The sequence below is a fragment of the Balaenoptera musculus genome, chromosome 1 (genome assembly GCF_009873245.2).
Source record: "Balaenoptera musculus isolate JJ_BM4_2016_0621 chromosome 1, mBalMus1.pri.v3, whole genome shotgun sequence".
Taxonomy (NCBI): domain Eukaryota; kingdom Metazoa; phylum Chordata; class Mammalia; order Artiodactyla; family Balaenopteridae; genus Balaenoptera; species Balaenoptera musculus.
The window spans coordinates 80,406,120-80,432,170 of record NC_045785.1 but is presented as its reverse complement, the minus strand read 5'-3'; the positions used below and the strand labels follow the sequence as shown (position 1 = coordinate 80,432,170).

At 36.5% G+C, this 26,051-nt stretch overlaps 1 protein-coding gene across 2 annotated transcripts; it reads right to left on the bottom strand.

Moving 5' to 3' along the window:
- Positions 1-243: 243 nt before the first annotated feature.
- Positions 244-25,764, bottom strand: CDC7 (cell division cycle 7). 2 transcript variants are annotated; one of them, XM_036869420.1, is made up of 12 exons: positions 25,653-25,764; positions 24,768-24,962; positions 17,066-17,149; positions 15,448-15,583; positions 12,051-12,144; positions 11,823-11,965; positions 10,651-10,903; positions 9,931-10,026; positions 8,994-9,172; positions 8,101-8,183; positions 5,444-5,593; positions 244-2,025 (listed from the first exon to the last, which is right to left on the bottom strand). In XM_036869420.1, exons 2-12 carry the CDS (start codon positions 24,880-24,882, stop codon positions 1,631-1,633), a joined length of 1,728 nt encoding a protein of 575 aa, XP_036725315.1. In that variant the 5' UTR covers positions 24,883-24,962; positions 25,653-25,764; the 3' UTR covers positions 244-1,630. The 2 variants fall into 2 exon arrangements, with proteins under 2 accessions (XP_036725315.1, XP_036725323.1); XM_036869428.1 differs by lacking the exon at positions 25,653-25,764 and adding an exon at positions 25,271-25,543.
- Between the last annotated feature and the right edge of the window lie 287 nt (positions 25,765-26,051).

Here is a 26,051-nt window from a genome sequence, read left to right as displayed (position 1 = left end):
TTGGTAAATTTTTCTTCCTGTTAATTTTCTGAGAATATGTTAACTTGATTGTGAGCCACATTTCTATAAAGAAATACATCTATCTTTCATATATTACTTGAGTCAGGTCAATGTTTGTTAACTTACTACCAACTATTTGTTGAACAGAGAGAATTCATCAGTCTCAGAAGGCAAATACTCCTAGTGGTCAATACTTTTTTAAAAAAGGGCATTTTTCAAATGAGTAGTCTGACATTGACATAAAAAATATAAAAGGATGACTTTATTAAACATACAAATTCAAGAACATTAAAGTTTTTTTTAAAAAAAGATTACAGCATGAGAAGCTAGCAGATCAATGGTAATGGTATATATATATATATATAATACTTGCCAAACGGAGTATAGATAAGACATACTAACTTCAGTGCTCAAAACAACAAAAAGAATGTTGTATCTACCTTAGCTGTACTATAACTCTATGACTACTAAGTGGGAAACTTCTCAGCAGACCCACACTCGCAGACTTATTCCCCATAGTAAATTTGATATGCTGTCATTGATATGTATATCATTTTGGAATGTCATAATACATAAACCTCTTAGTTCCTTTTCTGCATTGCCTACTTCTTTAGAACTCTTCCCAACCTACCCCAAGACTCTAGTAAGCATCCTTCTCTGAGCAGGACCAACTTGGTCAAAACAGGGTATAGAATGGCTCTAGCCAGAGGAAAAATCTCCAATAATATTCTCAATTCTGTGTTCACTTTTCCTTTTAGCAGCTACCTAATCATATCTAAGATGGTATGAAAAAACCATACACATTCAGAGAAAAAGAAAAGCATTTTGGACTATCAATCTTTACCTTAGTCCTGCAGCTTCCCTTTATCAACCAGTGAACACACTATTTTAATTTCTCAACTGTGAACACAGGCAATATTTAACAAAGCACCCAGAAACTTTGTGGAAAGTATCATAAAATTTCCAAGGAGAATGTGTTAGGTGAGGGTAGAGAAGGCAGAAAAATCAAGAGAAACCATTAAGAAAAACATGGCAATTCACACAAAAAATGCTTTCACAAAATACTTTTAAAAAATGAATAAATTAAATTCAATTTCAAGTAATATCCCCCCAATATTTTTTCATTGTTTTAGTGTTCATAAAAGGTATAATATATGCCTCTAGAAAAGGAAATTATCTTCTTTACCTACAGAATGGTTAGAGTACCAGGACCAGGTGGAGTTTTCCAAAAGTACAGATAGTTCAAAGAAACCAGTAAGCTAAGTCTTTTGACTCATTTAATCCCTGTCACAACCCTTAATTTTAAGACTCGTACCTTGAACCCCTATGTACTAGGCTAAGACTGCTCTTATTTCTGCATATGGCAGTGACAAGCAATTAGGGAAATGAAAGATCTGATTCTACTCGGGTAGATCTAACTCAAAGATCATTTTGTTAGTCTAAGAACTATCCTAGTCATCTTAAATAATCTTAATCCATATTTTAGAATCTGCCAGGAGAGCAAATACTAAAATTTTTAAATAAATTATTCACCCTGCCCGGGTCTCCAATCAAGAATTTATGGCTATTACAAATAACTTTTTTTCACCTCACCTCATAATACACAACAGCAAACTTTAAAGAACAATAATCATAAGCTCATATCTTTGAAAAATGGATGCAACAAAGCTTCTTCTGCTGTTATTCTTGAAGCCGGATTTAGATCTAGGAGTTTATCAAGCAGGTCGTAAGCTGCATCAGGTACCTCATCCCAGCCTTCTAGATTGGTAGGAGACTCATCAAAATTACCCCCACAGCCACTACTGTCCCCTTTATACAATGAATTCCCTGAGTGTTGTGCTTTAGGTGTTTGTATGAGGTGAGCAGCTTTATGGTCCATCTTCTCTGAAAAAGTTGGGTCTTGAGAAGTGAGCTCTTGTATATCACTTGTTAATTTAGGAGTGTTAGAATTTACACCTCTGAGCTTCTCACAGAGTTTTCTCAAGTCTTGTGCTGGAACTTCTTTGCTACACAATATTGATTTGCCTAAAAGAGAAAAAATATACATATTTTATATTATTTGAATATATCAGAAGTCTCTCCCATGAGAAACATGCAAGTCCAACTGCATGCTTTTTGGATATATTTACACTGAATATGATAGAACATCACGTGCTATATTTAAGTTGTGTTTTACCTTACATAGTTGAAGGTCAAATCATAAAGTGAAAGATAGTAAGTAGAAAGCAGTGGCTTAATAAGTAAAGGACACACTTGACTCTGTCAAAGTCTCCAGCTTCATTATATTCTTCTGTAATCTTTAATCAGCTGCAGCTCCCATTCCCTCTCCCTCTTCCGAGCTTCTACATGCCTCTGACTACATGGTTCGTGTCTTTGATTAGGATGCCCTGCACCTCCCCCTCAACTCCGTGCCCAGAATACTCCCACTTAGGGCACCACTCAGTTCAAGCGTTACCTCTAAGAGGCCTGACACTCACAGAGTTGATCATTCTAAGCTTCTGCTATATCCTGTGAAGGTTTCTATTATTACTTTTGCTATTCTGTATTGTAACTGATAAAATATATGTCTGTCTCACCTGCTAGACTATGAGCCTTTGAAGATAGGGACTGTCTTTTTTATCTTCGAACCCCCAAAACCTAGACATCCATACTAGGTACATACTAGGTTCTCAATTAATGCCTGTTGGACTAGACAAAAAGGCATTATTCAGCTTCTCACATCTTTGTTCAAATATCACATCCTTATTACAGATGCTGTCCTTAACCAACCTATTCAAAATAGCTAAGCCTTCTTCACTCCCCTTCCCCTTTTATTTTTCTCAATACCACCCGTCTGTCTGACAGTATGTATTTATTTTTTCTCTCCCATTAGAATTTAAGCTCTATGAGAAGAGACGCAATAATAGTCTATCTAACCTAGTACACATATGGTCTCAATAAATGTTTTTAAATCAGTTAATAAACCAACCAGATCTTTGTTTTAAAAAATATAAATGTCTTTGAAACAATTCCCCAACAAAATTATTAGATATCGGCAAAAATAAGCTAGGCACACAAATAGGCAATAGTCTGTTACTTTTGCCGTATTATTTCCTTATTAAATAGAAATGGCTCTAAACAATGAGTTTGCATAGCACTTAGATTCCTTTCTGGGGTATGTGGATTGTTAAGAAAACAATCTATCTCTGGGTGATAAAAAGTTACTTTTACATACACTCATCTCTGCTGGATAGGTGGACTAAGGTGGTGGGAAAAAAGGTGGTGGGGGGAAGCAGTGAGGGACAAAGGAAATAAACTACCCAAAACTAAGTTTGTGAGGGTAGAGCGTGTTAATCCTGTTTTACTTTTAAATCTATTTCATTATTCCTATTCTCTCTAAAAAATTATAGCCAGAGGAGAATAGCTCAAGGTTTTTCTTCTGAATTTATTTAATTCAACGAGTACTTAATGACAGTCTACAATGGGGCCAGGTCTAGGGGTTGAGGACAGAGGGGAAGGTTACACACAACACAAGAGAAGTAGAGAAGTGCTCCTGCTGTTCTGGTAAGTCTCTTTGGGTCATAAAGGGGAACAAGGTCATCGTTGTTGAAGTTCTGAATCCTTTTGTATTCAGCCCAAAGTTATGGTAAGATTTGACTGCAATACAGCTGACCCTTGAATATCAAGGGAGTCAGGAGGGCTGACCCCCACGCAGTCAAAAATCTACATATAAATTTATAGTCTGTCCTCCGTATCTGCAGTTCTGATATGTGAATTCAACCAACTGTGGATCGTGCAGTACTGTAGTACTCATTGAAAAATATCTGCAAATAAGTGGATCCAAGCAGTTCAAACCCACGTTTTTCAAGGGTCAGCTGTAACTACAGAAGTCATACTAATGAAACTAAGACAAGTGCTATACAGCATTTTTAAAAATATGAGAACAAGCATTACAATGATAAATCTCTAAAAGCCCTTGCCTGCTATCATGATGCTTGCCCTACAATGTTTTTTTGTTAGATGTTGCACTTCCATTTTTGGTCATTATTTACTATTACAAATGGGGGAGATTTGAGCTCTTCAACAAAATGTTTTAGCGTTTGATAAATTTCATGTTCATAAACTTCTTATGAAGTTACTCAATAGCAGATGATAGTTTTCCCCATCAGTTGAAAATAAACATTCTCATGTAAGAATACAATTTCCAAGGCTTTGCTTCATGGTTCCATTTCCCATGTGTGTATGTAATATCTCACCCTATCACCCTCAGATAAAATTTTCTTATTATAGTTTCAAGAAAGGTGCAAGTCGTAGACTGTGCTGCAGAACCACAATCACCACTAAGCCTTCCTGGTGGATCAGACCACGGCACTGGTGCCCAAGCGAGGGACAATCATTTTTGCAGTGATTCTTACTCAGAAATGTTCTTGGTCAAAATCACTTGTGTTTTCAAACTAACAAGTCTCAACGCTTTCTAGGTATCATACTTTTCTGAACCATATTTTCCAGGAATAGGTGCGGTGAGACAGGCATATGTATTTCTTGAAGTTCCTCAGATAATTCTGATATGCACCCCTGATTAAGACCCACTGATTTGGGGGCTGGGCAAGAGGCAGCCCAACGACTTTTGAGGTGAGTTGACTGAAATTTTGTCCCAAAGAAGTGTTCCATATTTTGGGGCAGCATGCTGACTCAATCACACCCACCCACTTTGGAAAGTATTAACTATAATTGTGCATGGAGAATAAATATAAGGTGGCCATTTGAATTCAAGTTGTTGGCAAGAGCAAGGCTGAGATAATTCTCAGGTGCCCTATGAGGTACACTGCATATCCCAGACTTGAAGTACAAGAAGTTGTGTAGCTAAGATGACTTCCCACGTCCAATAAATGCTTACAATATTACTCCATCAGTAAAGGTATTCTGTTCATTTCGCTTCTCAGCTACTCTAACCCTAAGGAACCTGACAACAACATGCATCCTATTATGTCCCCTACTGCAGTCCTTACTACACTGTATTAGAATTAACTATTTACTTGTTAATACAGACTAAGAGTATTTAAGGCAGGCCCAAGAGCACCTGATGCTTAATAAATATACAATAAACAAATTAAAACATATTATGAACAATATTTATGGAATAAAGTGAAACCATAACTACAGGGAGTTAAGATTTTATTCCTTATTCTTTTGTTTAAGATTATAAAGTTGAACTTTAAATATTGGAAAAGTGTAGTACTCTGCACTTGATAAGATAAACTGATTACATGTAGAGAAGAGAAGTGATAAATTATTTTCTTACACAACGCAATTAATTTTCAAGCAATTGAGAAACTTTGTATCTAACATCAGAGAACATTATGAATATGTTTATTTGTAAAGAGAATTTCATAATAATTTATTAAGTGATTTGTAGGAGATAATCAAAGGTATTTGTTTTGTTCTATAATATAAAATTGCTTACCAAAAGTTTTAGCAGCCTGGATAGTTTCCCTGGATCCACGAATTGTCATAATTTGAGCCAAAGCGGTTAAATCATCACTTGCTTTATAAAATGGATATCGTCCACTAAGCAAAGAAAGGAATATAACACCTGCAGACCACATGTCAATTGCTGTAAATTGAAAACAGAACAGAAAACAAACTTAAAAAAAAAATCCTCAATCTATAATTTTACTCCTACATCAGTAGTTCTCAACCTTTACTGTATATTCAAATCCTCTTAAGAGCCTTAAAAAAATTCTGATGCCCCGGCCAATCCTCTCAGAGGTTCTGATTTAATTGTTCTGGAGTAGGGCTCAGGCATCAGTATTTTTTTTTGAAGTTCCTCAGGTGCTTTTAATGATTTCAGGGTTAAGAATCCCTGGTTTAACATCCTTAATGCAAAATACAGTATTTTCTTTCTCGAGCAACATGAAAGTTGCTAAGTTTAAAAGGATATTTCATCATTAAGTAAATGCACATTTTATAACATCAAAATAAATCCAAAGTAGCTATGTAGGAAAAAATCTGGATGTACCCCAAGAGTTACACACCATAGTAATGAAAGTGTTTCACTTTAGCGAAAAGTATTAAATATTAGAAGCTCGTCTTCAGCAGATGGTTAACCCTAACTTTTGCTGTAGAAACTATTAATCTCTAGAATTCTGGCAGTTATGATTAAAACCAGCTCAGCCTCATGTGAAGAAACTCATTTTTTAAAAAAATGTTTAGGGGGACTTCCCTGGCTGTCCAGTGGTTAAGACTCTGCGCATCTACTGCAGGGGGCATGGGATCGATCCCTGGTCGGGGAACTAAGATCCCACATGCCGTGTGGCCAAAAAAAAAATGTTTAGGGACATCTTCTCTCCTAATGGCTGAACTCCCAGTATCATCAAGTTATGGCTCTACTCCCTTGGCCACTGCGTCATCTGCCTTTCTTGGTTCCCTTTGTACCTCCGCCTGCTCCCTCAATGTTTTCTCCAAGCCTTAAGGGCTGAGGTTACCCAGAGTTCCGGCTCTACCCTATATTACTCTCCCTTATTGGCCCATACACTTCACAGCTTCAACTACCTTTTATATAGTAATGATGACAGTCAACTGTATTTCCAGTCCAGACTTCCCTGTGCTTCACTTACTTTTATCCTGTTGGACATCTCTATCTGGATGTTCCACATATATCGCAAACCAATTATGCCCCCAATCATCTTCATCTTTCCCTGTACACCAGTTACTTCTTCTCCCCTTGGTTAATGGTACCCATTCAAATCTCCCAATCTAGGAGTCTGATAAACATCCTGGATGCCTTTTCCCCACCACTTCATACCCAAATCCCTCATCCAATTATCCATCAAGCTCTGCCTTTCCAATATTTCGCTTCTCTTTTCAAAGATTTTTTTGATGTGGACCATTTTTAAAGTTTTTATTGAATTTGTTACACTATTGCTTCTGTTCTATGTTCTGGTTTTTTGGCCGTGAGGCATGCGGGATCCTAGCTCCCCGACCAGGGATCGAACCTGCACACCCTGCACTGGAAGGTGAAGTCTTAACCACTGGACCGCCAGGAAGTCCCCAATTCTTCACTTTACTGTTCATTTGTATTATTACTGCCCTCGTTCAGGTTTTCATCATCTCTCACCTGGACCTGGTCCCCTCTGTACACCTGCCAGAATGACCCATCTAGAATACAATTATTACCATCCCTTTTCCTTGAATAACTTTCCAAAACCTACAGGATACAGTCCAAGCCATATAACAACTGTGATCCGACACTCCTTGACTTTCATCATACATTCCAGCAACACTAAACTTTTATTGATTCCTGTATGACCATGCTATTTCTTGAGTTCTTCTGCTCATGCAAACTCCTCACTCCAATTTACATTCTCTTTTCAGATGTTCTATCTTCCATGAACTTCCTTCCATAATCCCTTCAGATAAGGTTAGATACCCCTAAAATACTCTGTATAAAGTTTTATAACCATACTTAACAGGTTATTTTATATTTGCAAGTGTGTCCTGACCAGAGTGTAAGCAGAGAATTTCATTCATTTTTTATATCATTAGCAAGCACAGAAAAAACATAGAACAAATGAATACATTTCTGTAAGGTCCATAATCCAAGTGAATAGCAGGGTTCATCTATTCAATAAGATGTTCCATTACAACTCTTTCAGGCTGTAGACTTTTTTCTTTTTCAAAAATCTCTTTAATGCTATTATATTGTTTTCACAATAACAAAAAATTTTAATCAAACACACAATCATATGCGTATCACAGAAGAATTTTGAGGTATTAGACAAACACAAAATGTTTCAAGTCTTAAGTTAGCAAATACTACTAAACACAATTTTTCCCCCCACAAAGGTGATGTTAAAATTATTCCTGGTAAAATCATCTTGTAAATAGATAAGCAAAATGCAATCTATCGGGTAAAAAAAAAAAAAAAGGAAACACTAGGATTAGGAGCTTTCATAAATAGCACTATCTCAAAAATGGGAATGCCACACTGCTAGAACCACTTACATAACTTAGTTAAAAGCAGCAGAGCTCAAATTTAATCATAAGTAGACAAAAATCATAAAATAAAATACACCCACGGCAACCAATTTAACTGGGTTCTGTATTTCTAGTGCAACATACCTGTAGTTTGGTTGGGGCACTTTGTCAAGACCTCTGGTGCTCTGAATCCTGGTGTACCTGCCCTAGGTGCAACCTGTTGCTGCCTTATGATGATGAAATAAGATTTTTCTAGTTATGTAAAGTTTAATTATTTAAGACCAAAAAAAACATTTATCAATTTAGTTCACAGTAAATTCTACCTTGATATCTATATAAATATAAGTTATTACAAAGCAAATGATAATCCAGTGTGATGAAAATCCTGGATTTTGTTCTATAGGTCTCTCCCCCCACACCAGTTCCCAGGCCTTATTCCAGAAGGGTTTTAAGGTAACTTCCAGGCATAAAAAGAGGTAGTACATGGTAAGAAGCATAACAGAAAAATAGAAAACAATGGGAACTCTGAGGTATAAAAATTTATTTCTGTTTGGAGTGATTAATTTCTGAGATACCTGTTCACTTATATACTTGCGTTAATCAGGAAAGGCTCATGAAAGCTTATAAAAGTCGAAGGGAAGAAAGAAATTTATGTGGCAAACAGCTGAAGGTGGGAGTGAGAGAAGAGTTCTAGTATTTGGTTCAGGTTATTCTACACAGGCAGGAATAAAGACAGAAAACAAGATTAAATCAGCAAGTAAAACATGCAATTCTGAAGTTTCATTAAGAGCTATCCCTACCCCTACCAAAATTATTTGCATGTAAAAGCAAAGAGCATTTGCATGTCAATGGAACAAATATGACAATACTTGTCCTTTGCTCTTCAAGGTACCAATCTGCATTAGTGCCTACGCAGTTCACAGAACTGCATTGTTCCCTTTCACTCACTCAAATCAACTGTCCACCAAAATCAATGCAATTTCTCATCTTGTCTGGCAGCATGCTGGTGATTTTATAGCACCATCAAAACACATTACCTTGAAAGGCAAATACTGCAAACTTTATCTGTTGCATAACAGTCACAGGTCAGGCTAGCTGGGCAAGAACTGGCAGTTTTCCTCATCACACCACTATTCATAACTTTTGTAGAAATAGCCTTCTTTTTTGTTGCTAATTTTCTAGAGAGTAAATCCACAGTCTTTGACTGCTTCATAAGCTGTAAAAGAAAAGTCATATTCTCTATTTTCATGGCATTTAACATGATGCCTTTGAGATGCTAGTAGAGCAAAAAGCAATAGGGGAAGCGTAACTTTCAAAACTGCTGAATGTGCTGTTGGATTGTAAATAAACACTCATCTATCAAAATATTTAAGGTCTCTTTAGGTTACTGTGTTGAATAAACATATTAAAAATTTACTAACCATTCCTAGTTTGGTGAATATTTGTATTACACTTCATTAGAACTTTTCCTGAAATGTTACAAAACAGTTACATTCTAGTGTCTAACTGCATTTCAGAACTGTAAACTGCACAATTACATTGGCTAAAATTAGTTTTAATTTGTTCCTCATGCTATCTAGCTGCTACAGGATATCATAAGTCAATTTAAAACCACTTAACATTGATGATAATTTTGTAAATTTTACAAACATCTTTACGCTATCAACTGTGTGTCAGAAATGTGTTAGCTGTTGGGAGCTCACGTTCCAGCCAATGAGAGAAAAGGCCTTAACGTTCTAAATGTTCCTTTAGAGAAAGAGCAACAATAGTCAGCTAATCAAAAATGACGAAAAATTCCAAAAGAAAAGTTCAGAACTGGAGAAAATGAAAGCACTGACTAAATGCTCAAAGCAGTAATACCTTCTGCTAAAGCAAAACTCTTAAAAACTTACTGATAATAAAAGCTAGCCATTCCCCAAATTCTCTCCAGTGTACGACTGACTGATGATTGCACTATTAAGCTACATTACTTACTTTCACTGCAGGGCTCTCATGTGAAATGGAGCTGTGTATATTGAAATTTCTTTCTCCAAAAACAGAGCGCTGGACAGAAAGGCCTACAGATCCCTCCTACAATACCAACAAAAACAAGGAAAATAAGGATTATATCTCTAACACTTTCTGCCAGCTGTACTCTGCCATAGTTTTGAAAGAGTTAAGTGACATAAAACAAAAACAGCTGCATCCAAGTCATTCTCAGGCACCAAAACACTTCTGTGAAAGGAGAAAACAGTCTAGACAGAACTCTTAACCCCCATACAATGTTATCACAGTCCACAAATATAAATAACTAAAAAATTCTAAAACCACCTGCATGGATGTTACATTTTGCTGTGCAGCTAAAATGGAGATAGACACTTCAGAATTTTTCCCCTATAACTAATGCTTTCTTTTAAAAAGGATAATTAATATGAACTTTATAACATGCAGGGAAAATTTATTATTTTCCATTTTTGTTATATAATGCAATTATAATGACAAAGACATTATAAATCTACCAAGCAAAATTTTCAGTTCTGAAATCATAAAACAATCCATTGTAAATCTTAGTGAAATCTAACCAACTGAATATATAACACGTGTAAACAACATTTTTTTTTGTTGCAAGTGTTATCCTAGAATTGTAACTACCTCTGTTGAATGGAGTACATGTCTAGAACCGTATTAGTACTTAAGAAATAAAAGAGGTAGAACCTTTCCATCTTTTCCTTGTTTAATCTGAATTTGTGCATCTGGGTAGGGCCTTTTAAGAGAAGCTTTTGTGGTAGGCTGCTGATCCAGCTCCTTAGGTGCTGCGGGGCCACTCAATGAAATTTTGTTTCCGGTGATTACATAGGATTTATTTTGTGAACAGCTTTCCTGCTGAGCTTCAGACTGGACAAATTTGAGAAGCTCTATTTTAGTATCATGGGTTCCTTGGGCCAAACCAAAGTCTACCAAGGCATACCTATGAAACAAAAATAAGCACTTTTACTTCTCTGTAACAAAGCTTAGTTAATATCATAATATGCTCAAACCATATTCACACAGAAACTGTATTCTGTGGGGGATAAATTAAGGATTTATAACATTCTTGAAAAAAGAAGAGTAAGTTTTACAGACAAGGTAAGGATTTAATAGCTAACTACTGAAAATTAAGGAAAGATGTATCCCACACAAGAAAACATCTTTTCTCCCCTTCTTCCAATGGCTTGTGCAGACAAGGCAACAAGGAATGCAGGATGTAAACACAATCCTTTGTCCTCTGATGGTGGCAGAGATGGCATCATAGCAGATAAGTTTTAATTAACAAGTTTAAAAGAAAAATATATTAAAATCATGGTTTAAAAATCTGATTAATTAAAGAAAAAATTAAAAGTCAGGAATACAAAAGCCCAAGAAGTTATGGTTCTATTATCCTTATTATACTCAATATGAGCCATTATATAAACAGCAGGTTTTAAGTTTTCAGCTTACAATGCCTCTATGTATATAATCAGCATAAAAAATATTCAAAAAACAAAACTTTAGTGTTGAAACATGGAATTGGCTATCATGTGGTCCAATCCCCTCATTTACTAGAAAACAAAAATGAAGCCCAGAGATAAATGTATAAGGTTAAACAAACAAACAACAAAAAACCAGACCCTTTCTAAGTTTCTTTTAGCTATTTCCACTGAGCCATGCTATACCTCATGACGTACACTGTTTTACTAATACAATTTTTTCTTCTCCTTGAGGGTATTTCCCTTCCTCAACCACAATGAAAATCTGAAACAGAAAAAGATGTGTGTGGCTGTTGCAGGATGCTCTGCATCTAAGAGATGGACCCCACAGCACAGATTCAGTCAAGTATTAAGTATTTGCTGGTAACTTTCCATACTTACTGTCTCAAGCGCCTATTATATAAAAAATTGCTGGGCTTAACATCACGGTGAACAATACCAAACTGATGAATGCGTTTCAAAGCTTTGAACAGATTAAACATATATTCCCGTACTTCTTGAAAAGAAAGAGAATTCAAAATGTCCTAAAATAAAGTTATGAATAAGGTTATAAGATTGTTTTCAATGAAATATTTAGCTAATAAAAATTCAAGAAATATTAAAACCTACCAAAAAGGACTCATGTTCCAGATATGGCATAGCAATAACCACATGATCATTTTTCCTAAAGCAGTATTTAACTCCCATGACATTGTCTTGCCCCCTAGTGGAAAAATGCACAACGAACTTAAGAAGAAAGGTCAAATGAACTGAAACTTTATGCAGTTTTTTAAAAAATGCAATTTTAGCAATGCATAAATAATGCCAGAAAACTAACTTAAAACCATCACCATATAGGAGCGATTACTCATTTAACTGACTTATACAAGATAAAGGTTTTTTTTTTAAACAAAAGCAGTACCAGTTATGAGGTTATAATTCAAAACGAGATAATTACAGTTTTAATTGGGGAGGTGATAGAATGGGAAGAAAAAGAGGAATAATAAAAATGAATTAACAAGACTTAGTAGCAGATAAGATGGTAACAGTAATAAATAAATCAAGTAAAAGTTAATAATAGCTAATATTTATTGAACATTCACTACATGCCAAGCTCTGATCTAAGCACTTCACACCTATCAACAAATTCACTTAATTTTCACAACAACCCTATAAGGATGGTGTCATTATTTCCTACCCCACCCCCCTTTTTTTTAACATATAAGGAAACTGAGGGACAGACAGGCTAAGGAACTTCCCCAAGGTAACTCAATTAGTAGGTCATGGAGCCAGAATTTGAATCCAGGCAGTGTGCTCCAGACCTAGACTATTAACCACTATACTACACTACCTCAGAGAAAGGTGAGGAAACTAGGGTAAACTGGATTTTCACAGTTTTGAGACTGAGTAAGTAAAACAACATGGATACCAACAAAATATGTAGAGAAAACAGGAAAAGAAGCATCAAAAACCAAAACCTCACCATTTTCACAGAGATATCTAGATACAAGACTATATCTTAAGTGAGAAGTCAAGTGTAAGTCAGTGACAGTATTATAGAAAAATGATACCTAAAGCTGTGAAATTATTAGAGAAGAGAAAACTGAGCCTTGGAAAAGTCTCATGTTGGAGGGCAAAATAAGGAAGGAGCAGAAAGCCCAGATAGGGACATCCGCAAGTGAGGAGTTTTCAAGGAAGGGATGATCAACAAGGAGGTCAATTAGAATAAGGACTGAGGGAAGGCTTTCAGTCTGGCAAAGAGGAATTAACTGGCAAAAAGGAATTAACTAATTTTCAGAAAGCAGTTTAAGTGGAAAGGAAGAGGCCAAACAGGATTTAAGGAGGGAAAATAGTATACAATGGAAACAGAACATAAAGACAATTTTCCTGAAATATCTGTCAAAGAATAAAAACCAGTGTGGGAGCTAGAAAGGAAGCAAGATCAGGTAGACATTTTTTAGCATGCACATTTTTGAACAACAAGGAAAGAAAAAGTGGTAGAGGGAGTTATTTAAAGTGTGGAAAAAGGAATAATCTTATTCAGGGGACTAGAAGGTATTATGTAATCATGCCTTACAGAAGCCATCTTATTCTCTTGTCTTCTATAATAAACAGAGGTGTAAAACAAATTAATAGGTGTGTTTATTCATTCAATAGATATTTAGTGGGCACTGTTACTTGACAGACACTATGTTAGACATTAAGGATGAGAAGGTGAATAAAAATTAACATGATTTATGCCCTCATGGACTTTACTAAATAGTGGGCAATATGGATAATAAACCAGGTAACAAATAATGACAAATTATGGTAAGGGTTTTGAAATATATCAAAAGGTGCTGTGACAATAAAAAATAGAATCTAATTCAGAGAAGACCTCTTTGAAGTGGTACCATTCTTGCTCAGAGCAGAAAGATGAGGAGTCAGCATGCAAGGACTGGGAGGGATCTTCCTGGATAGGGAAGAAGTATGGGTAGTGGCCCTGAAGTGAGAAAGCTCTTGACACAAATTTGAGTAGCTAAAGAAAATAGAGCACAGTGAAGGAGGTGGAAAGGCTGGCATGGGATAAAGTTGGATTTTTTTTTCAAAGAACATTGGGAAACCACTGAAGAACTGTTAAGTAGTGGAAGTAATAGTATCCAATTTATATTACATACATACATATTTTTATACTTTAAGAATCACTCTGGCTGTTTTGTGACTATGGGATTAAGAGGGGAAGAGAAGAAGCAGGCTATTGTAGTAATCTACACTTGGACTGAGATAGCAGTTGAGAAGACAAAGATATGGATGAGATTTTAGATATATTTTGGAGGCAGAATTGCCAGGACATGGTGATGGAGTGGACTAGGAGAGAAATGGAGAAATTGAGTGTGATTACTAGGTTTCTGGCTTGAGTAACTAGGTAGACTGTGGTACCATTTGCTGAGATGGGTAGATGAAAACAGATTGTTGCAACAGGTAATTTTTGGGGCAGGTGAAGGTGGATTAAAATTTAGTTTTTGGCATATTAGGTTTGAGATGTTTATTAGGTACCCAAATGGAAATATCAAATCGTCAGGTGGATATATACAAATCTGCAGTTAAGAGGTCTGAGGTTAGATATACACTTATGGGAATCATTACTATGTATTTAAAGCCACGTGGAATACATGACACCACCTAAAGAAGTCTAGAGAAAGAAAGCCCAGGATCAAGCACTGAGGAACTCCAACATTTAGGGCTCAGGTGGAAGAGGAAGAACTGGCAAAGGATACTGAAAATCAAAGGCCAAATAAAGCAGGAAGAAATCAAGGAGTATATGGTAGTACAGAAGTCAAAAGACAATGGTTCAAATCAATTATGCTAAACACTGCCAGGAGTTCATGTGAACAGAAAAAGGAACCGGCAAAACAAAGTCATGGTTGCCTCTAAAGTAGTTTCCGTTTAGCATAGCGGAGAGCAGCCTCACTGTGTGTGTGTGGCAAAAGGCGGGTGTGGAAGTGAAAACAGTCTGTGCAGGTAATTTTTGAGAAGTCTGGCCATGAAGGTAAGCAAAGAAATGATGGAGTAGCTGGAAGAGGGATGGCGGTACAGGGAGGATAAGAGATACTACATCATGTCTCTATGTTGACAGGAATGACCTAGCAGAGAGAAACCAAATAGAAAGACATGCCAGAGGATTCTGTTGTTCAAAATAAAATATGAGATGAGGCTGTCAATATCTGGGGAGATGTGAAATGAGTTCCCCACATTTAAAAAAATATCTACACCATGGAAGCCAAGGTTTATGATTTGGCAGGAAGATTAGAAAAAGAAGTGGTAAGAGAGCAGGAAGTCAAGCTGAGCCTCAGGAGAAATCCACTCTAAAAATTAATATAAACTTAACTAGCCATTCCAAGATTAGCGGAAAAGTACTAGCAAACTGCAAATACCTGACTGAAGAATATGTTTAATCCACAATCTCATCATCCCTATTAGATATCTACTTAAAAATCTTAAAAATTATATACAGCAGTTCAATTAAAAATATCTTTAAATTGCCTACCCAGCCACTGTTAGGCACTGAAGCTCAGCTGCAATTCTTACAGGATGACTTGTTGGAATTAAGTGTTTCAGAGCAATTTTCTCTTCAGGTCCTACTTGTAACTGTGTTGTGGCCAAATACACAGAGCTGAAAGTGCCTGTAAAACAATTTATTAGATTTTTCAATATTTGGTTTTTAAAAATGTTTATGAGACAATGCTAAAATATTCTTAAAAACTGTTTGGAACCCATAAAATTATCATAATCTGTCATCAATATTTTAATGACACTGAATACAAAAAGCAAACACATTTGTAAATACAACTTATTTTCAATTTTTAATACATTCTTAACTGTCCTCACATCTTTAGGGAGTATATTAATTCAGCAAAGCTATACAGTAAATCTGTTTGACTGAGTTAGCATAAAATATTTCCATGGTATGACCCAATCTACCAAGTATCTTTCTACAATATTATCATTGGAAATTACTTTCTTAAGACTTGGATTCAGTTCTGTTAGAAGTAAAAATGATAACAGTCTTAGGGGGAAAAAAATAACTACATTTTTTATTTTAAAAAGTTTTTTTAAACTTTTAAATTCACCATGAAACTAAACAGAAAAAATATAAGATTTGGTGGTCAGTTAAATCTGAGAAATACTGAGTTAAAGCAAATTGATAGATTATTTCTAGACCTTTAATGTACTGAAGTACAACATAAATAACCAAAAGGGAGCTATACATGCTATAGTTTTCAAACTTATTAGCCTTAGATCACACTCCACTCCTCCCCCTCTCCAGGAATAGTTAACTACTTGTTATGAGGACATCAGTTTTCCAGAACAAAGTTTTTGAACACTAAGTCAGTGTTCAAAAAAAGCTAAGAAAAAAAACGTAAAGATTTGCTTCTTACATCCCAAATCATCTCATCTTCTAATTTCTCTGCCTTCACTGACTCAGCCTTTTCTCATCTCACACTTTCCATTGTGAAAAGCAAGCAATGAATAAATGGAAGTTTTGTTGCTTTTTGGGGTTTTTTTACTGTTAAGTTTTTATTTACTATTTCTCAGTATAGTCACTAAAAAGTTCTATTAACTTTTATCTTCTCAATCCCTTCACATCTGTCTGCCAAATTCACCCTTCATTCAATCAATATGATTGCCAGTCTCTCAATGGTATTTACGTAAATACTGACTATCCTATAAATATTGTTACCACTTTATTTTCATCATTTTGCCATGAAAAATTGCCATTGTTCAACATACAATTCTACCTAAACGCAATGGAGAAAGAGAAAAAATATTCAGCTTTCCCTGATCAAATCCCCCCACTTAAATCTTAAACTTTTTATTTTTCATAATTATCATTAATAATATATTATTAATATAGCAACACTTTTAATAGTATAAAATTATAAAGGTTAAAATAGGACTGTTCATTCTACTGTAAATATTTATTTATTCTTCCATTCTTTCCAAGGAAAAAAGAAAATCTGATAATTAGTAATATAACCATGGTCTTAGTATTTTTAAAAGGGGTATTTTTCCAATAAGAAATAATAATGAAAATCAAGATTATACAAAGGAAAACAGGAGGAAAAAAAAGCTTATAAAGATAATGAAGTATATCCCCAGATTACCTTCTCCAATTTTGTCCTTAATCTTAAACACATTACCAAGCTGTGGTACAGCTTCGTAAAGCTTCTGAATATCTTTCTTAACACCTATCAAGGAAAAAAGAATTTAGGTACAATTAATTACTTAGGTTAAAAAATCTCAATAAAATAATTTCTAAAACATAATTATATTACAAATAAAAATATCTATAAAAAACCTTAAACTCATGATAAGACTAAAACCCCATCAAGTTGCTCTAACTCACACACCTCTTGAACAGACAAAACTGCAAAGTAACTGAATCACTCACACCCAATTGCTGCTACTCTGAAATTACATACTAACATATAGATACACTGTCACTGCATAGAGTGCAACACAATGAAGAAACTAAATTTAAAAAATAACTGAACAATTTGTGCTGCGATCACTAGATGGCATGACAAGGACACAATGCAATCTTCTTGAAAACTATTTCTTTCCCCCAAAGATACAAAATCTTATAGGCTTGGAAAAGTTTTACATATTGAATATTCACAGTATACTCTAGAAAGAAGGTCTACTAAAGGTGTCCAAAATGTTAAAAAAAATATTCTTTAAAAATTGTCCCAATTACCAGTAGTATCCTATATCTTGACAGCAGAAAAATCATTACTTTTAAATAAATATAAGCTCTTTACAAAAACCTACATGGTTAAAATTCAGAGAGGCAATAATACAAAATGTGATAAACTACTGGATACAAAAAAGAAGTACATAAGAGTCCTCAGATTTTATTACAATATCTAGGCCACGCATCAGCTACTTTTAAAGTTATAATAACACTCTGCATCATGCAACAGTTTTAAGACATTTTCAAAGCACCTTCACACATATTATCTTTTCAGATCTACATAATAGCACTGTGATATTGGGAGAACAGAAATAATTATCCTGATCTTTCAGAGAAGGAATCCATATTCAGGGAAATTAAATCATTTGTCCAGTTTCACAGAGGTACTGCTGATAAGTTTATAGACTCACTCATTTAACAAACACTGTGTTTTTAAAAATGCCCAGCAATTGGCATATTAAAAATACAAATGAACAAAGGTGGTGAAGCCCCTGTTCTCTAGGAGCTTAGTCTGGTGGAAGAGACAGATGTTAAAAGCTCACTTTTAATACAAGATTTTAACTGTAATATTAGAGGAATGCACATATTACTTTGTAGAAGCGGGGAGGGGAATGAACACTTCTGAAGGTGCCAGGAAGCTTCAGGTGACTGTTAACCTGTGTTTTGAAGCATTCACCAAGTAGAGAAAGTGCAAGAAGGCATTTTAGGAAGGAACTACTATCTATGCAAAGACATGGAAAAGGAAAAAGGCATGGATTACTGTGGAGGGAGGGGAGAGTAGGAGAGATAATAAAATTCAATGTGGCTGAGAAAGGAAAGGCAGAGGATGCAAAGGAAGGCCATGTAAAGTTTTTAAGCAGGAAGATGACAAGTGGAGGATAAATCTGAGGTGAAGAATACGAAAAGGTGGAGATTAAATTAAGAGGCCAAGAAGACCTAATCCAGTAGCCTTTCCACTATATCACTCCATCTAAGGTAATGGGAAGAACTTACTTAAATTACCCTCACCTTCCCATCTACCTTGCAGATGAACTGGAGAAGCTTCATGGATTTCAATATAACAAGCAATATAACAGTAATCCTGTGAACCAGTTTTGGAGATGAGAGGCCCAAATCAAAATGCTGGCTCCACTATTACCCAGCTGGTATGACCTTTCTAGAGCACACAGCTTATCCTCTGTGAGCCTTAATTTCCCCATCTATAGAAAAGGGGGCATAACAGTACACATGCCGCTGAAATACTGTGAGGATTAAATGAAATAATATACATAACACAAGAGCAGCTTCTAACACAATGCCCGACACATTGTAAATATTAAATTATACTGGTGATTCTTATTGTTGTGGTAACTATTATTAACATTATTTCTTTAGGGCTTTTGCTCTTACTATTCCCTCTACTTGAAATCCTCTTCCCTTATAACTTCCTATGGCTGGCTCAATTGTCACAGTTTCCTCTGACATCGCTAGTTAAATTAGCGCTCCTCCCATTATCCACATTACCCTGTTTATTGTCTTTGGAGTTCTTATCCACTATAAAATTATCCTGTTTATTTATTTGTTTGCTGTCTGCCTCCTCCCACTAGAATATAAGCTCCACCAGTACAGGCTCCCTGTCTGTATAATTCACCACAATGCACTCAGCTCTTAGAAAACTGCCTGGCATGTTTGTTGAATGAATGAATTCTTACTATCCTCATGGTTGTTCAGAGACAGCTGTAGGAAAAAAAAAAAAGCAAAAGTTTACAAGTTACAACAGAGTGAAGCCAAAGACAAAAGCAATCACTTCACCATCAGCTACCACACTACTTCTCCCTGGAAAACAAAACCAAGGCCTGGGGGAAAAGCTGGCTTTCTAGCAGTAACAGTTGCCACAGTCAATTACAATCTTTCCTAATGAGTGTCAAGTCCAACCAGCTTCAAATTCCAGTGTCATAGGAAAGGCATCATGAAAAGGCACTAAAATGATATATTCAATTTGTTATTACATTTCTTTGATTCTAAGACACAATTTTAACGACTCTGAAATTGGGATGCAACTTACAACTGTTGCTGGCCAGCATCAAAACATACAACAGGTGTCAATGACCTGAAGAAAATTCAAGAAATCACAGAGGAGCATTCACATTTAACCCTTAAGAGCCAAATGGCTGTAGGGAGGAATAGTAGAGGTGGTGAAGTAGAAATCAAACCTAGGCCAGCTCCACATAACTGGGCTGTTCTTAAGAACTCATTAACAATGACTTTTTTTTTTAATGAATTCTTCAAAGAAATTCTGTATCACTAATGTTTGAGAACAGGGACTTCCCTGGTGGCGCAGTGGTTAAGAATCCGCTTGCCAAAGCAAGGGACACGGGTTTGATCCCTGGTCCGGGAAGATCCCACATGCACGGAGCAACTAAGCCCATGCGCCACAACTACTAAGCCTGCGCTCTAGAGCCCGTGAGCCACAACTACTGAGCCCGCATGCCGCAACTACTGAAGCTCGCGCGCCTAGAACCTGTGCTCCGCAACAAGAGAAGCCACCGCCGTGAGAAGCCTGTGCACTGCAATGAAGACCCAATGCAGCCAAAAAAAACAAAAACTAATGTATGAGAACAATATTGTGAGGGAAAAAAATAGGATATCAACAAGTCTGAGTATAAAAAGTGATTCAGAAGAGACAGATCTGAAATGTTTATTTTCCATTTCATGTATGTCCCAGAGATATACAATTATTTGTCTAATTACATCTAAAAGAACTCTTCCAATAACTATATAAAAAAAATTCTAGGTGTTAAGGAAAGCACTGTCACAGTATAACTGGCAGTATTTCTGAGCAGTACATAAAATAATGGTGTATCTTACAATTAATGGTGTTTAGGTATGATGAAATATTTTAAGAACCATTTGTGGTCTTTTTATTACTAAATGTATTGAAGTGTTTGTGTGCATGTTTTGTTGTATATACATGATTAATTACAAAAGCTTTGTAGTAGGATGATATAGTTTCATGTGGCTATTTAAATTAAAATTAAATAAAATTAAAAATCAACTTCCTCAGTCACATTAGCCACATGTGACAACATACAAACATTTCTGTTAGCGCATAAAGTTCTATTGGACAGTGCTGATATAGAAAAAAGCCTGGAATCTAAAGAGTCTGGATTCAACTCCTATAATTAAACCACATTAGTGTTCAGGTTTTTAACCTTTAAAACAAAGGAACTGGATTAGATGAACTTTACCTTCCAACTACAATATTCTATGCTTTTCCTACGAGTTCCACATTTTGGGACTTCCCTTTGCATAAACATGAGCTGGCAGTTAGTAGCAGAGATGCTGGTTAACTGTTAGAAATAACCAGGAAGAAAATATAAGTAGTAAGAAAATACTGTAATGCAAGGCCATGTGAATGACTATGCAAGCTCAATGTGCTTCCACACCACCACTCACTTACTATGTACTTACATATCTCTACAAAACTCAAACTATGTTTATATTAAGGTTTCCTGTCACTGCAGAACAACTTTGATGTTTCTGAACAACAGAAATATTTCCTGATGACCAAAGTGAATGAAAAATCCCCAGATTCTGAATTGGGAGATGAGAGTAGACAGTGAAAGAGAGTACTCATATCAAAAGCTAGAAAATACTACTAAAGGCAGAGACCAATGAATATATACTTTGAGGACTGGGGCAAGACCCTGAAAAGTCCACAAAGTAAAATATTGTTTAGGTCTTCATTAAATATTATGAAGGTTTACGCTTCTGTTTTGAAATTTTAAGCTAATTTTTTTTCTGCTACATAATATATCCAAGTTGGCTATAGCAACAGCGTCCTTAACCATACTCCCTGCTTTCACCCTCATCTTGTGCCACGTAAAAGCCAAAGAACTGCCTCCTTTCCTCACCCTTCTCTTCGACTTCACTCTTATCACTCTCGCACTTCCACTCACATGACCTCCTAGCTATTTCTAAATGCTAGGCACACTCCCAGCTCAGGGCCTTCGTACTTGCTGATTCCTCTGTCTGGAATGCTCTTCCCCAGATACATGCACAGCTCACTCCTTCACCACCTTCAAGTCCTAGTTCAAATGGTACCACACTGACGCCTTCTCCAACCAATTACACTTACTAAAATCACAATCTCCTCTCCCAATACCTCCTATCTCCCCTTCCCCTCTACATTTTCTTCACAGCACTAATCACTTTTGAACATACTATTTATTCATTTTCTATTTCTATCCACTAGATTGAGGGCACTGATTTTTGTCTGTTTTACGAATGGATTTATTCCTAGCACCTAGCACCTAGAAAGGTGCCTGCACATAACAGACATAGACATTTAAGAAATATTCATCATACAAATGAAATGTTTTCAATTACTTACCATGGAGTAAAACTGACCTCCAGGAATATATGTCATGCTTATTCTGGGGCTTCATGTACTGCCTAAAATAATGCTTCCTACAACTAGGGATATCATATAATTTAGCCCAAACTGGGACAGTCTTCAGAGTGAAAGGGGGCACTAATAATTACACTGTGACAACAGGCATAAACTGGATCTGTCTCAGGCAAACGAGGACGTTACCTATAACCCACTTTAGAATCGTAGGCTGAGAGCATCCATATAACACAATGAAAGCAAGCCTTCCAGTACAGTTCAACAGTATGGAGCAGACATTCAGTATATATACAGTTTATACTTCATTCTTTCACTGAAAAGATCTTTATCACTTACTAAACTTGGCATATGGTAGATACTTAAAAAAAAAAAAGCCTGCTGAAATAATGAAAGAATAAACATTTGATCTAATACTTTGCCAGGTATTTTGTTCATTGCAGCATTTTTCTTAATAGGAAAAAACAGAAGACAATCTAAAGGTTCAATAAGAAAAGGCAATTAAATAAATTATAGGATACCATGCAATGGAACATCAGGCAGTCCAAGCCCAGAGTATTTAATTACATTAAGAAATGTTCAAGATATATATTGCTAAGTTAAAAATGGAGATCAGAAATAAGTTGGCTGTGATCCTAATTCAGTTTTTTACAAAATGTATCTCTATATGCACAGGAAACCAAAGGAATACAACAAAATGTCAACAGTGGCAATATCTGTACAGTGGGATATTTTCTTACTTTGACTTTCTGTATTTTCTTCAATAAGCATGTATAATTTTTATCAGAAAAAAAGTTATAAAAAGCTGACAAATATCCCAAAACAAAGGGCCATACTATGCAGCCATTGTACTAAAAATTTTACTTTATATCCTTTGGATGAATGATATCTAATCATTCAACCAAATATTTTCAGGCACCTACTATGTGTTGAAGACTGTTAGGCTCTGGGAATACAAAGATATATAAAAATCCCACCATCCAAAAGTTATTACATCAAAGGAGAGTAAATCACATTAGATCATGAGACAGTTATGTGCCTGAACTTCATCAGCTTTACTCCTTATTCAAGTTATGGTTTTGATATAATCTTAGCTTTTATTAAGGGTCAAATAAAAAAGAACCATATGAATAAAATTTCAGCATGTTTTATAAATTATCAAAGGTACTGTTTATAATGTTCAATGTTCTGTTCCATATAAAAGCCACCAAACTTTGGAAATCTGGAATGAAATTCACACCACTCTTCACTTCCTAGCAGATTTTCAGAAGAGTATTAGAATAGTACTTTTTACCTGAACGTATGCTAGAGCCAAGTCAGATTCATTCATTCATACACTCTGCCTAATGCACAATGTACATCAGGAGCTATACAAGATACTGCCTTCAATGACCTTATAGTATAACTGAAGAGACAAAATACACCGAGTGCTAAACAATACAAGAAGAATAATAATATAATGACTATTATTGTATTATGTGTCTGATGACATAGGGAAAGGTGAACCGTGAAAAACAGGTAATTGCAAGAAAAATGGAAGGGAAGAGGGAAGGCATCCATGAAACTGGATGAAAGTGGCATTTTAAGATTATTCTAGTGGCAGTGTACACAATGAACTGGAGGATGAAAAAAGAAGTGAAAGCAGGCAGTTTAAGTAAGAAACTTCGTTGTAGTTCAGGAGCAAAGTGTAAGGGAATGAATTAATGTGGTGAAAGTGGGAATGGGAAGAGGCAACACTATACCTACTAAAAGGAAGTAAGATAAAATTGGGTGACTGGATGAGAGGAGCAAATACAAAGCATAAGTCAAAGATAACTCTAAAGTTTTAAGCATAGAAACTTTAACTGGAATAATAGTGGCTTTCATCAAATGGGGACATCAGGAATGGTACGCATTTTAACATCAAAGATGAGTTTACCCTTAGTCAGAAAGCAAAAGTATGGGATGTCATATTTTTCTAGGGTCGAGTTAAAGTCTATTTTGTAGTGTATAAGTATATATCATGGACGAAAGGTCAAAATTAATATTTTTGAAAAAGCACTAAATATGCTTAAGACAAAGAAAAGAACATTTAGCTACATTTTAAGAAAAGAAAAGAAAAAAAAAAACAACAGTCAATTGGAACTCCTATTTAACCAATATTTATTGAATGCCTGCTATGTCCCAGGCACACTGCAGGAATGAAGGTGCATGTTACAGTGTACAAGATCAGGCATTGTTTGACCCTCTCCTTCTCATTTCAAGGTCTGGGTAAGGGTGAAGCAACACTTCATGATGTACACTGAGATACAGTCCTTCATTACTGCTACAAACATTTCATTTACTTTTGTCAACTAATTCTGCCTTTGAATATGTAAGTGAAAGTCCCTCCAATGCCGATTTCTAAATTCAAGCTTAATGCAATTTGGTGATTAGAAATAAGAACACAGGTCTAGAAGAGAAATTCTAGTTTGGATATCAACAAACTTTGTGTTCTTAGACAACGACTAATATTAGACTCTAGCAACTTCATCTGTAAAATGACATGGTTAGACTACAATCCTCCTTCTAAAATGCAATCCAATCCTAAATCTAGATCTTATGAAGCTTCACTGATTCGTAAAATGCTCCTATATAAACATACAACTCACTTTAAGATTCAGGACGTGTTTTTTGTTGTTGTTTGTTTTTAAATAATCGAAATTACAGAATTGTTGCCTGTACATCTTTGGCAATGAACACATACCTGGTAGTTTAAAATTCTGCTCATGTTTTTTTAATGAGCCATCCGCCAGAAACCGGCCACGAAGGGGAGAAAAAGCCGTTGGCTCCTCCATCTGAATCCCCAAAGAAGCCTCCATCGCAAAGCAACTGCGGCGCAAAACGCCAGCTAAGGGGTCATGTCCACAGGGGGAGCAAAGCAGCTGTGAAACTCGGCATACTGGAGAAGATGAGAAGTTTAAATCACTCAGTGAACTAAGCACTAAAAAATGCTACTGTCCCCAAAGGGGCAAACAATTAAAAACGCACCATATGTCCAAATCCCCAAAGGAAGGAAAACCGTGAGCCATTTCTAAGGATTCCATGGGCTTCACTTTCACCTCCCAGAAACACCGGCAGGGGGCCAAAGGGAAACGTGCCTAACCGAGGAGTCTCCCCGGCAGCCGCCGTCAGGGGCAAGGGCGGCGGTGGGAACTGCAGAGGCAGCGAATGCGGGGGGAGAGACCTTAGTGGGGAGAGCGGTTCGACCTGAGGAAGAGGGCTGGAGGAGGAGATCGTTTGACTATTGAAAGGCAGCGCCAGGCGGCTTGTCCAAGGCCCCACGCAAGTTGGTGGAGAACTGATACGACACGGCTCACGAGCGCCGGGCGGAGGAAGAGAAGGGGGAATGAACGGCATCCCTCGGCGAGCGCGGATTGCGAGCTCCGCGGGGAAGGACTTTCTTCCCTCAGACGCCAGACCGAACGGGATGCTTAGTGCGCAGGCGCACGACATTCCCGCCGCACGTCAGCGGGATCCGAAGTGGGGGGCGGGGTGGTAACTGCGCTGCGAAGAGACCGAAGTCACGATCCAGAATTCGTTTCTAATCCCTCACAATCCCGCGCCATGGAGCAAACCGTCGGAAACTCACGGTTTAAAGGAATACGACTCCTCTGGCTCCCCAAACGCCTGGGTCGCCGCCGCCGAGAGTGCCCACCTAGCGAGTCTGCCAAACGCGCCTGCGCAGCACTTCCCGCTTTGCTGCTTCTAATTGCTCATGCGCACTGTAAATGCCTGTGCGCCGCTTTATCTGCTACTGGGCGCTTGCGCAAGCGGGTTGGGTTTCTTTCCCAAGGCTGTGGCTGGCTGAAATAACGGTTACAGATATAAAGTCCGGGCATAATCCTTTACTGAAAAATAGAGTGAAACGTAAGGTTAAGGATCTAACAGTATTTTCAGGAAACAGGATAATTCAGAGACAGAAAAGTCTCAGGTACTGGAGTCGTAACACATCCCTACTTACAGAGACATTGGGCCCGCTGAATAAAAG